Source organism: Rhinolophus hipposideros (genome assembly GCF_964194185.1).
Source record: "Rhinolophus hipposideros genome assembly, chromosome: 18".
Lineage (NCBI taxonomy): Eukaryota > Metazoa > Chordata > Mammalia > Chiroptera > Rhinolophidae > Rhinolophus > Rhinolophus hipposideros.
Window position 1 is genome coordinate 38117236 of NC_138064.1, and position 14396 is coordinate 38131631.

Here is a 14396-nt window from a genome sequence, read left to right on the forward strand (position 1 = left end):
CTGCTTAAAATCTTTCACTGATTTCTCTTCTCATGTGGAATAAAATCTGTACTTTTTGCTATAGTCTACAAAGTCCCACATGACCTAGCTCCCCTGCCTACCTCTCACGTGAAATCACTCTTCCATTTACTCATTACACTGTAGACATAATATACCTTTCTTTTCGAAGACATTTTTGCCTAGACGTACTTGTGTTTCTTCTTTCTAGCACACAGAATTCCTATGCCTGGCTCTCTCCTATCCTTCAGTGGAATATTATGAAATAAGCACTAGTCGGGGTGGCAAACATTTTTTAAAAGAATTTGAGATTCTACATATTTTTTAAAAATCTTCAAAATAGTCAACATGAGAAAAATCAGAATTTCTCTGTAAGCATTTGAACCCTGTCAAAATTCCGGAGTCACCTTGAAATCTCTGCTTACTGTAGGTAAAGTGCTTCCCAGGTCCCCATCCCAATAACAATCCAGCATTTTGATACTCAAAGGATAGTCCTTTGTGTAACAGCACCTCCATCCCCTGGGAGCTGGCTAAAAATCCCGAATCTTGGATCCCATCCCTTCTAACTGAATCAGAATCTTTCATCCCCAAGTGAGTTGTATGCATGTTAAATTTTTTAAAGATCTGCAGTAACATAATCCCCTTTTCCTTCTATCATAGCACTTACCAGTGCATGAATTATCCTGCATTTTTATTGTTCATTGTTTACTTTCCATCTCTATCCTCCCTTATTTCCTGCTAGATTGTAAATTATAAAAGAGGAGGGACTTGTCTATGTTGATAGTTATCTCTCCAAGGCCCATAATAAGTGCTCAAATATATTACTGGAAGGACCACTTTGTAAATTATATAAATGCCTAACCTTTATGCTGTACACCTGAAACTAATATAATATTGAATGTCAACTGTAATTGAAAAATAAAATTAAAAAATACGTGCTCAAATATATTTGCAAGATATGAATAAACAAAACACCAGAGATTACTATTAATTACTTCCTTTATGGATAACTTTCCACTAAAACATGGCTTAGTTTTTATTTCCACCATTTAAACTATGTCTTGGATCCCTGATGACTCAGTGTTTGATTCTTGCATTATCTGGGATGGTTTTGTTGTAATACAGAAGACGATGCCCTGGATATTTCTCAAAAATCCTTTGCTTTTCAGATTCTTACCCAAGTTCTTGCTTGCTCTGTCTTGGATGCCTGTAATAGCTTCAATTAGTGCTGCTTGTTCTAGGCTTTACTCTTTCAAATCCAGCCTCCATATTAAGGACAAATAAGTTTGTGGTGTAATATGAAAGGCATGCGTGTATTTGGATCTGAAAAACTTGCTATTTCCTAACTGTGCCACCTGGGAAGTTAATTATCCTCTGAGTCTATTTACTAATCTTTCCAGTGGATAATAAAATTTGCTTTCCAGGGTGCTAATGAGGATCAGTGAACTCATGTATGTGAAGCATTTAGTAGAGTAAGGTTTCAGAGTTGATCAGGAAAGGTTAGTTCCTTTCCTTCCCTCTTACCTTTCATCACGTCCATTTTTGCCAGAGCAAACAACCAAACAAAAGAGAACAACAACAACAAAAATATCAAAAATTGCAAGACCTCAAAGCCCTTAAACACTATTTAAATGAATTCCTCTGCCTGGTAAAATCTGACCAAGTTGCCAATTCCCATTAGTTTCTCACTAGGCACCCCCAACCCATCTTCCACTTGAGAAAGACCAATAGTACTGCATTCTGCTTGGTTCATTTCTGTCTTGCCTCAAAAATATTTCCTGTATGCCCTATATTCTCTAACTACCATAATTGCATTTTCTCACCAAGGCACAGGGTGAAATACCACCTCTTCAATGAGTATTCCTAGAAAGACCAAGCTCTTACTGATCCAACTGTTCTTTGAAACCCATAGGCATTTCAGAGTTTGTGTCATCAGTTTAATTATAAACTCCTCTGTTTTAATCTTGAATTCTTTCTTGCTTGTTTTTTTTTTTTTTTCCCCCAGCTGGGAGATAAGATTTTTGAAGACTGGAATCATGCTTTATATTTATTTGTAACTCACAATGGGTGGCAAGTATTGAGTCATAAACCCGGTTGACTGTTTGATGCCCAAATTCCTTCTAGCTGCCTTTAAATTATCGAGTACTTTTCTAATGGGTACTTTTCTAACGGGACTGATTCAATCTGAGCTACATGGATTCCCTCTGGGAAATTTAAATCTCAGTCTTGTTCTGGAATTTTTAGAACAAGGGTCTAAAGTTACAATGCTTATAGGGTCCATGTAGATTCCTAAATGAAGGGAGTCGAATGTAAGAATTCAGGGATTAGTGGGAGTGTGAGCAACAGAAATGAGTGTGCCCTTCTAGGGGCGTAAGCACTTCTCAGGTCCCGCTAATTGTTGCATGTAGGCATTTGAGTCCACATGTTTTACCTTGTTAAGAAAAGCCAAAAATCTGGATATTTACATAAAATGTCTCAATTTTCTAACTTTGACAAATATTTCAAAGGATTTCAAAATATTGCTGGCCAAATGAAAGCTATCTGTGCAACAAAAAGAGCATGTGATTTGTTAGAATGGTGGTTTTCAATCTTATCTGCCAATTGGAGTCACTAGGGGCCTTTGAAAAATCCTGATGTTAAGGCCATAGATAAGGCCACCTACATCAGAATGTCTGGGGCTGTACCCCAGATATTAATATTTCAAAGCTACCCAGTTGCTTCAATGTGCAGTCCAATTTGAAAGCTACTGTGTTAGAGGCTCTAGGCTACATTCTCATTTCTTTTGTACATTTAGTATTGGCATTATTTGCAAGGAGTAATTGAGGCCTTAGATGACTCACTGTGATTACCATGTTTCCCCGAAAATAAGACCTAGCCGGATAATCAGCTCTAATGCGTCTTTTAGAGCAAAAATTAATATAAGATCCAGTCTTATTTTACTATAAGACCAGGTATTATATTATATTATATTATATTATATTATATTATATTATATTATATTATATTATATTAATTATACTATACTATATTATACTGGGTCTAATATAATATGTAATATAATATATAATATAATACCAGGTCTTATATAAGACCAGCTCTTCAATATAATATAGGTAGGTCTTATTTTCGGGGAAACACAGTAGATGTCTTAATTAGCATGGACCTTAAAAACACTCAATTCCACAACTTCTGCTACATTTGCCTTAGAACTTCTGCCATGTATAATAGTACCAAGTACCTGGTATCTTTAGCTAATTCCATTTCGTCCATTGATGTTAAAGGAAAAAAAGTCATTATTTTGTGTGTTTTAGACAAAAATGCTAATTCACTCAATAAAATTAAATTTTCTAATGCTATTTGTTTATTCTCAGTAGTAATTTTTGCTCTATTTTTTTAAATTAGATTTTTGGGAGTGAGGAGTTTCATATATCAGGGTAAAATAATTAACACTGTAACTATTCTGCAGTCTCAATATGTTGAATCATGCCTGCTAATGATGGCTTCCCAAGAACTTAAAAAACAAAAAAAAATCCTTGAAGTTCTCTAGGAATGAATGTGTATATAAAGACAAAAGATAAAAACGGGGACATTAAAATGTATTAACTATAATTCGCCATTTTAACCCCCACACTCTAAAGCTTCAAACTCCCCTGTCGTTCATGTAATCTGACCTTTGATTTTACTGATTTAGTTCTGATGTTTTCTTTTCTGACAGATTTTCAAAATTTTTTATAGGTAGTTTTAGAAACCCTGACTATTACCCCAACATTGAACTTATGTTCTTTATTTTCCTTGCTCTTCCTTTAATGTAGTCCATAGGTTTTAGTAATAGGATTGTAAATAATTTAATAGATTAGATATGTTAAGTATTGCCAGTATCTTGATCCATTCCTTAAATAGCTTTGTCTTTTTTTGAGGTGCAATATTCAAGATTTTACTAATGTAGGAATTACTGATAAACAGAAGATTTGGGGGCTATTACAGCCTACAGAAGCACTTCATTTTGTGAAATCATTGTATAACAAGGAAACCATTACGCCACTGGAAAGCTTTCTTTTCTTTTCTTTCTTTTCTTTCATTGGAAGATATTAGAATCAGAATTATAAATGCAAAAGCAACTGATAGATGGTTTTAACAATTTGAAAAGTTGTGATGGAATAATGAATTGTTTCTTTCAGAAGAGATGGTAATTATATTGAAGCTCAGAAATTCCTTCCTTCCTTCCTTCTTTCCTTCCTTCCTTCCTTCCTTCCTTCCTTCCTTCCTTCCTTCCTTCCTTCCTTCCTGCTTTCCTTCCTTCCCCCTCCCCTCCCCTCCCCTCCCCTCCCCTCCCCTCCCCTCCCCTCCCCTCCTCTGCTCTCCTCTCCTCTCCTCTCAGGGCACAGTTCACAGTAGCCCATATGGGGATTGAACCAGCAACCTTGGTGTTATTAGCACCATGCTCTAACCAACTGAGCTGACTGGCCACCCCTAAAACTCAACTGTGATAATTTAAGAAATATAGAGAATAAAAACCAATTGCCTCAAGAGAAAAAAATATACTCACTCATTGGAAGATATTAAAATCAGAATTATAAATGCAAAAGCAACTGATAGATGGTTTTAATAATTTGAAAAGTTGTGATGGAATGATGAATTGTTTCTTTCAGAGGAGATGGTAATTATATTGAAGCTCAGAAATTTGATCTATATATAACTAAAGACTATATGAATAAAGACGTAATTTGGTTACTTGGATATGTACAGTAAAAAGTATAATTAGTTCAACGATTATATATGTACACATTCTGTCTACACCTTAAGTCTAGAGGAACTAAATTTGTAGAAAAAATACAACAAATCAACATAGCATTTTATCTGTTTTAGAGAAGAAATGATGCTTATTTAAAGCTTGAAAGAAATTTTTTTTAGATCTTTAAATTGATCATGGCTTAATGTTATAAACCTATTTTAACTTACAGACGGATCTGTAGTGGCCAGGTCCCCTTGTGTCTAATTTGAAGTACTCTCATTTGGCTTTGAGTGGTTTAAGTCTTATTTCTTGTCATCCACTTTCTCAATTTAATTAAAAGTTTTAGGGGTGTGAGTGTGTATTACATTTTCTTCCACTAGATTATAAATTGCTTGAATGACCATGCATTTACATTTATCTTCCTCTCTGTGCCTAGCACAATGCTTTGTACATAGTAGGCATTAAGTAAATGCTTTTAAAACACAGTGAATAAATTTTATATATAATATGGCAGTTCATCATGACATTTGTAATCATCTACCTAATTGCAGAGATGAAATAAAGGGGGTCTGTTTTAAATCCTACATAACAAAACATTGGCAGGATAAAAGAAGAAAAAGAAGAAACCATTCCAATACTTACTCTGTAGTCACTTGATGTCACATAAAATATAGGGAGGAAGGCCAACCAGATGATGCATGTGGTGTACATGGTAAAACCAATGAACTTGGCTTCATTGAAATTTTCTGGGCACTTCCGCGTTTTGAAGGCATACACAGTGCATAAGATCACCAGGACCACATCGTAGGTAAGTGAGAGCAACATGCTGGAATCTTTGACATTGCATTTTAAGATGACTGTTTCCCGCTTCTCTGGAAGGGTGTAGCGCCTGGTGCCTGGAGCCTCTAGGATGAGCCACACAGACACCACCACAATTTGCACCAATATCAGACCCAGGCAGATGAAAACCTGAGAACTTGGGCTGATGAATTTTGGCCTCTGAGCGCCATTCTTTACCCCATTGAAGATGCGGGCAATGCAGTTTGTTTTGGTCAGCAGGGCTGAGTAACAGATAGCAAAGGAGGTCCCCAGTCCTAGTCGGCGGAGTGTGCATATGACTGGGGACGGCTTGGCAATGAAGAAGAATGTCATGCAATAGGACAGGCCAACTCCAAACAACAAGATATAGCAGAGCTCCCGACCTGATGCTTTGACCAAGGGTGTGTTGTTGTGCTTGATAAAAACAGTTACAACCATGCATGTACACGCAAAACCCAGGCAGGCGATGGTGACTGGACCAATGGCCCAAGCATCTTCCCACTTGATGTAGTCTTCAGGAAGGTCAAAGCAGCCTGAGAGGTCTGCAGAGGGCCACTGCCCAGGGCCGCAGTCCATACAGGTAAATTCATCAGCCAGGTATTCGTAGGGCTCGCAGGGTATGCAGATCCAGCAGCAGACGTCGCCTGGTTGCATGTTCTTCATTTCATTGGGGGCACAGGGGTCACTGCACTGGGAAATGGGGATTGAGTTCTGGGACCAGTGGATAGAGTCCACATCCAGCCACAAGCTTTCTGCCCAGTGACCAACCTTCAAGTAGGAATACTTGCCACCCACATACTGGAAATTAAACACGTTGTATCGGCCCATTCCATCTCCAAAAGTGTCAAACTTGACAATGCTATCTGCACCTTTATTTGGGTTGAATGGAGCTGTGAATGTAAAGTGAAAGAAAGGGAGAAAGAGAACATTGTTTATGTGTCTTAGGTAGGATCAGTCACTTACTTTATGTCATACACTTAGCAAAACTGAAATGACAGGAAATAGGGATTCCAAGGCCAAAATAATTTAACAATTACCATTGAATTTATGCACTAAAAACGACTAGAGTACTTGGTATTCATAAATCCATTCACTTAACATTCCGGAGTGCCTCCTGTGTGCCAAGTGCCAGTGACAATTAGGAGCACAATACAGTGCCTGCCCTCAAAGGAGCTTCTAATGTAATGGGAACTGGCAAACGTGGGCATTTTCTGTTTGTTGTGGAAATGTTCATTTCTTGAAATATTTCACAATAGGAATTGGACAAAAATCTGTCTCATGCTTATATTTATTTATATACAGCTGCCTTAGTATTTTCATAAAAATACACAATTAATAGAATTTCTCTCCTTCAAAATGAAGAAAAAAAGTTTCATGACAAATGTATGGTATGCTTCTTTTAAACAGTTCAAATTATTCAGCAGGGGAAAAAAAGTGAAAACCCATCTATAATCCTTCAACTCTAATATTTTTATTGTTTAGAGAACATTCATTCTGACTACATATATGCTTGTGTCTATATGCAGTATGCTCCTATCCATATAAATGTATAACCTGGATATTTTTAAGGCACCAACAGTGTGAAGAAGGTAAGTAACTATGCTTTAAAGTTTGTTCCTAACTATAAAGAGTCAGTCGTCCTCAGCCCAATGACGTGCCCTCAACCCTGTCTCTTTCTTATAGTCCTCTGTGAGTCCCTAAGCAGCAGCTCTCTAAGCACCTGTGTTTCTTTTATATCTGGTGCTCATGTCTTTCTTGCCAATGTCAGCTGCCACTCTGATCACCAATTTTTATGCCACCTGCTCTGGTCTACTGTGTATCTATTACTTCACACTGCCAAACTTTACTCTTGCCTTAGACATACAAGAATGTTGCCTATGTCTACATGATGTGCAGACAAACTCTATTAGTCAGAATAGACTTAGCTGTATCGGTAAATAAACCCAAAATTGTTTCATGGCTTAAGCACAATGGAAGTTTATCTCTCCCTCATGCAGCAGTCTAAGGTTTTGGTGGGTGTCTCTTCTCCACATGGTGATTCAGGAACCCAGGTTTCTTACCTCTTGAAGCTGTACCAATTCCTAGAGCCTCTTCCTCATCAGTGTCCATCCAGTGGAAGAAGAAAGAGAGTGTGAAACAGGTATACCTATTGTTTAAAAATGTAACCCTGAAAGGGGCACATGTTTTCATTCACATTTATTGATTAGAAATTAGTTGTAGGACCACACCCAAGTTCAAGAGAGGCTTAGGAATGTGTTTTAGCTAATATGCCCAACTACCATCCTATGGAATAAGAATGTGGAAATTTGAGGACACTGCAATCTCTTACTCTGTGGGTATTTCCTGTTTTTCTTGCCTACTCCCTGGGCTTTATTCCACCATTTCTGAAGCTCATGCTGTTTCAGCCAGTGGGAAACATCTTACTATTCGTGGGTCCAGTTATTTTATGGAGGAAATGTCCCTTAGTGAGTTACTTGGGTCCTTGATAAAATAAAACTTCACATTTTACCAAAAGCTCTCCTCTGCTTAGGACGCATAGGTGACCCTACATTGCTGGGTTGGGTAGTTTACAGTAACATTTCATACCACATATAAAGTCTGTTAGCAAATGTAGTCCAATGTGCCAAATTTATTCCTCCCTTATTATGATTTTTTTCTCTTAATGATATTGTCTCTCACCTGCCGTTTCAGTTTACTAACCTCTATTTAGCTTTCTGCCACATTTGCCAAAACCCATCACATATGTCTGTGTATCTGTACTCCAGTTGTGGATTGGCTTTGAATTCATAGTGAGACAGAGTGATGTAGTTGGATGAGTGCACGGTTTTGGATTTAGATTAATTATGTGTGATTCTCACCTCTGCCTTTTGATAGCCATATGTCTTTAGGAAAATTAACCTTTCTGACTCTGTTCCTTAATCTGCATGTTATAAATGAAAATTATAAAATAATATAAAAATACTAAATAGGTTAAATAATTTCTATTGATTTAACACTTGCCAAATATTAAATAGCATGATATTCAACTCTGTATGTTATTTGTTGTTTCTCTTGTTCTCTTTCCACAGCATTATGATCTCTCTGAAACTACTACAGCTTTTGGCTATGCTTTAATATCTGTTAGGACAAGTGAACATAGGAGTTGAAACATTATTACTATAGTTTCAGGAGTAGGAATCAATATCAGAATTCTTATGTAACACAAAAATAAATTTGTTTAGTCTATGCTTAGAAAAATTGCATTAAACATTTTAGGGACTCCTTTCATATGTTACAAATATGTAAGTAAAATGTTGAGTATTTTAACACATTTCACATCAAGTATAAGAACTTCATATGTGTGATTAATTTTTTACTCTACACAATCAATCTCCACCAATGTTCAGTTGATGTTATTGAATTTTCAGGAAAAGATTTGTAAAAGGAATATGTTTTATATCTCTAATTTAAACGTTTCACTATTGTCACAGGTATTTTTGAATGCAGTTTCTTAAAAGTAATATATTTAATAGGTGAGAAAACTGATTGTTTTGTGTGTTCCGAGCTGGAGAGGGATATCGGTAAGATTGTTGGCGTGTGAGCTAATGACATAAGTACTACAGATATAAAACATTCTTTTTACAAATCTTTTCTGCAAATCATCTAATATCATCAACTGAATATTGGGAAGACTGGTTGCCTAGTTAAGGATAACAATTTTAATAACATATCTGAGGTTCTTAAGCTTGAGGCAAGTGTGTTAAAATATTCAACATTTAACTTATCAGTAACATATAAAAGGAGTCCCCAAATTTTTAATGCAGTTTTTGTAAATGTAGAAAACAAAAATTTAGTCTGATATAACAAAAGAATTATAAAATTGATTCCTACTCCTGAAAATATAGTAATAATATTTCAATTCCCATTTTTCTTAATTGTTTGAAAATGTTGAGCATTAATAAATTTTTAAAGATGCTATGTAAGGACTTTAGCTCTGGCTTTGACATAATGTTGCTACTATTTTTTATGAGGTTATTTTAAAATAAAGGGGCAGAATATATTTAGACTTTTCATCAGTTTTTTCCCTCCTACATTTTTATTTTGAATAATTTAAAATCTACAGAAATGATGAAAGAGAAGTATAATGGATGTAGTAGCCTTGGAATCACTTGGACTTAATTAATTGTTAACATTTTGTCACATTTGCCTTTTTTCTCTTTTGCTGTTTTTTTGTTAAAACATTGCTGTTAAAAAGTTTCTGTTAAAAAGTATAAAAATATGGAGCAACGATGTTGATATAGAGCAAGAGTTGGAAAACTATGGCCCATGGGCCATATTCTTCCTGTTGCCTGTATGGTAAATGAAGTTTTATTGGAACACAGCCTTACTCATTTGTTAACATATTATCTATGGCTGCTTTTCCACTAAAACAGTAGAGTTGAGTAGTTTCACTAGGGATTTTATGGCTTTAAAATATTTACCATATAATGCATTCCATAAAAATTTGCACATTCCTGAAATAGAGCCAAGTGAACTTATACACAGCAATTTGAAGCATGCAATTTGATATTAAAGTTAAATATTTGCATATTTATGAGCCAGAAATCACATTCTTCCACATGTACTATAGAGAAATTTTTGCACATATGTGCCAAAAACCTGTAGATGAACGTTATTAGTACTGTTTATAAGGGAAAAAACAACTGGAAACAACTTCAATTTCCAACAGCACTCAAAAATAATTTTGTGGATTATTCACAATTTTATACTGTTGTGAAATTTAACAACAGTTATAGGAAAGAAGATGAATGTGTTTTAGAAACAATATTGTGTGAAAAGAGTGTATAATACTATTTTTATAAAGTTCTAAGATGAACAAAGACTAAACATATCGTTTCAGGATACATACAGAAAAGATACACTTTTTAAAAAAAGTGAACGATGACGACGAAATTCAGGCTAATGTATATTGGTTGGAGCAGTGGTATGCAGAGGAGTGGGTTAGGGAAGAGCACAAAGGTGGATACCAATTTGATATATTCTGTTTCTATTTTGGGTGGAGTGTTATTCATGGATGCTTATTTTATTGCTGTGCTTCATAATTTGTACTGAATTAAGCATGTTCTTTGTGTGACTTAGCATTTCATAATAAAAATATTTAAAAATTAAAATTTGATGATGTGCTATTCCAAATACACACACAAAATATGAATTTTGTCATTCTAGGGGAATAATGCTGCAAGGTATATTTCTTCTATCACATTTGAGGATTGGGAATGTAGTTATGATCAATTGCTTCTGTTGATATAATGAATTACTAAGAGATTTGCTAAGATATTTTGGAAAAAATAGTTTACATATGCAAATAATAATAAAAAAACAACATTCTACTACAATGGCATCAAAAACAATAAAAAATCAGGGTAAATTTAACAAAATATATGAAAGACCTATATGAAAATCAATGAAAGACACAAAAGAATGCTAGAATAAATGCAAAGACACCCCATGTTCTTGGATAGGATTCAAGTCTCTGTTAGTTGATTTTACTAATAATGCATAAATAGTAAATTTCAATAAAAATACCAACTTAAAAAGAAAAAAGAAAAAGCTAAACAAGTTGAACCCAAAGTTCATATGGAAATATAAATCTGTAAGAATGGTCAGGAGAAAGAAGAGAAATGAGGGATCATTAGCATTACCAGATATTAAAACACATTACAAAGTCTCAATTATTAAAAGTGTGATACTCAGCAATCCTGAGAAATAAGAACAAAGTGGGAGTTATCACGCTACCTAACATCAAATCATACTACAAGGCTATAGTAATCAAAACAGCATGGTACTGGCATAAAAACAGACACATAGATCAATGGAACAGAATAGAGAGCCCAGAAATACATCCATTCCTATGTGGTCATTTTAATCTATGACAAAAGAAGCAATAATTTATATTGGAATAAAGACAGTCTATATGATAAATGGTGCTGGGAACACGCAAAAAAATGAAACTGGACCACCTCCTTACACCATATATAAAAATAAACTAAAAATGTTTTAAAGACTTAAATGTAAGACCCAAAACCAAAAAACTCCTACAAGAAAGTATAGGAAATAAACTTGCAGCCGTTATCCTTAGTAATATTTTTACTGATATATCCCCCTGGGCAAGGAAAGCAAAAGAAAAACTAAACATATGGGACTACATCAAACTAAAAATGTTTTTTCAAGGGAACGCTAGTGCACTGCTGGTGGGATTGCAGATTAGTGCAGCCACTATGGAAAACAGTATGGAGGCATCTCAGGAATCTGAAAATGGAACTACCCTATGATCCAGTAATTCCACTCCTAGGCATCTACCTGGAGAAATCCAAAACTCCAATTCAAAAATCAGTATGCACTCCTATGTTTATTGCAGCACTTTACACAATAGCTAAGATATGGAAACAACCGAAATGCCCATCGGTAGATGACTGGATTAAGAAGCTGTGGTACATTTATACAATGGAGTATTACACAGCCATAAAGAAAAAAGAAATCTTATCATTTGCAACAACATGGATGGATCTAGAGAACATTATGTTAAGTGAAATAAGTCAGAAAGAGAAAGACAAGTACCATATGATCTCACTTATATGCGGAATCTAAAGAAAAGAATATGTGAATGAACTAATCAGAGACAGTTTTGAGGACACAAAGAAAAAACCGAGAGTTGTTAGATGGGCGGGGGCGGGGGGGGGGGTTGGGGATAAGGGGAAAGGTGAAGGGATTAGGAAGCAGCTGGTAACCACAAGATGGCCTCAGGGTTTTCTGAAAATTAATTTGGGGAACTTATTCAATAATGTTGTAAAGATTTTGTTGGGTATCCGATGGACATGCGTCCTATTTGGGAGACCACCTCAGAGATAATGTGGATGCCTGATCATGGCATTGTACACCAGAAGCTAAACATTGATGAATGCCAACTATAATTTTATATATATATAATGTGATGGCTCAGTGTGAGGTCGGAGGGATAATGGATGGGGGGAGGGGGGGTCACAGTGTGAGGGATATAAATGATGAATGTCTAAGTATTACCTTGTCTTGTACACCTGAAACTAATAAAAATAATAAAAAAAATAAATAAAAAAAATAAAAATGTTTTTTCACAGCAAACTATCAACTACAACAAAAGACATCCTACTGAATGGGAGAAGATATTTGCCAATGATTCATATGATAAGTGGTTCATATGCAAAATTTATTTAAAAAACACATATAACTCAACACCAAAAAAATAAGCACCCCAATTAAAAAATGGGCAGAGGACATGAAAAGATATTTCTCTAAAGAGGACATACAGATAACCAATAGACATATGAAAAGATGCTCAACGTCACTAATCATTAGTGAAATGCAAACAAAAACCACGGGATAACACCTTATTCCTGTCAGAATGGCTGTCATCAATAAATCAACAAACAAGTATTGGAGAGGATGTAAAGAAAAGGGAATCTTCATGCATGGTTGGCGGGAATGCAAACTGGTACAGCCACTATGGAAAACAGTAAGGAGGTTCCTCAAAAAATTAAAAATAGAACTACCTTATGACCCAGCAATTCCACTCCTGGGTATCCAAAGAAATCCAAAACACTAATTTGAAAAAATATACGCACTCCTATGTCTATTGCAGTGCTATTCACAATAACCAAGATATGGAAACAACCAAAATGCCCATCAATAGACGATTGGATAAAGAAACTGTGGTACATTTATACAATGGAGTATTACTGTGCTATAAAAAAGAATGAAATCTTACCATTTGCAACAATATGGATGGACCTAGAGGGTATTATACTAAGTGAAATAAGTCAGACTGACAAAGACAAATACCTTATGATCTCACTCATATGTGGAAATCTAAAGAACAGAATAAACAAGCAAAACAGAAATGGACTCGGAGATACAGAGAAGAAAAACTAATGGTTGCTAGACAGGTGGGGGATTTGGAGGATGGGGAAGTGAAGGGATTAGAAAGTACAAGTTGATAGTCACAAAATAGTCACGGGGATGTAAAATACAGTACGGGGAATATAATCAGTAATGTTTTAAAGATCATGTAGGGTGCCAGATGGCACTGGATTTATCAGGGGGATCATTTCATAGATTGTGTAGATGCCTGTCCACTACACTGTACACCTGAAGCTGATGTAGAATAATTAGAATAATATTGAATGTCAACTATAGTTTTCTACACACACACACTCACACACACACACACATATATAAGGTGCCAAAAAAATTATACACATGTTAAAAAAGGAAAAAAACTGTATTAATTGTAAAAACTGTATTAATTGTAATACTCAATATATACCAATAACAAAAGATGAATACAAGTCACGTTTGATTTCTGCAATTACAAGAGGTGCTCAAAGTGGTTACCATCAGTGCCCAGACACTTCTGATTATGACAAACTACTGCTTGAGCATAGATAACATTTCTTAAAATGTGTATATATTTTTTGGCACCCCTGGTGTGTGTGTGTGTGTGTGTGTGTGTGTGTGTGTGTGTGTGTATTCATGGGATATAAAGTACAGCATAAGGAATATAGTCAATGGTATTGTAACAGCTATATAAGATGTCAGAAGGGTAGTAGACTTGGGGAGGGTTATACTTTGTGAGGGGTGTAAATGTCTAATCATGTTATTTTGTACACTTAAAACTAATATAATAGTAATAATAATAATAAACAGTGTGATACTGACTCATGAATACATGGAAAAACCAATGGAGTTGTATGAAATATCCATAAATAGATCCAATACATGATACAATTTTACACATGATGAAGGTGGCATCTTAAACAATGAGGAAAGATATTCA

The 14396-nt window shown here is 35.3% G+C and overlaps 1 protein-coding gene across 1 annotated transcript in view; it reads right to left on the reverse strand.

Annotated features, from left to right (window-relative positions):
- The window catches only part of GRM3 (glutamate metabotropic receptor 3), a 229898-nt gene that overhangs the window by 20137 nt on the left and 195365 nt on the right, over positions 1-14396 (reverse strand). Inside the window, exon 4 of the mRNA XM_081079463.1 lies at positions 5372-6438. Coding sequence (XP_080935589.1) covers positions 5372-6438 — 1067 coding nt within the window. The remainder of the gene's footprint in view (positions 1-5371; positions 6439-14396) is intronic.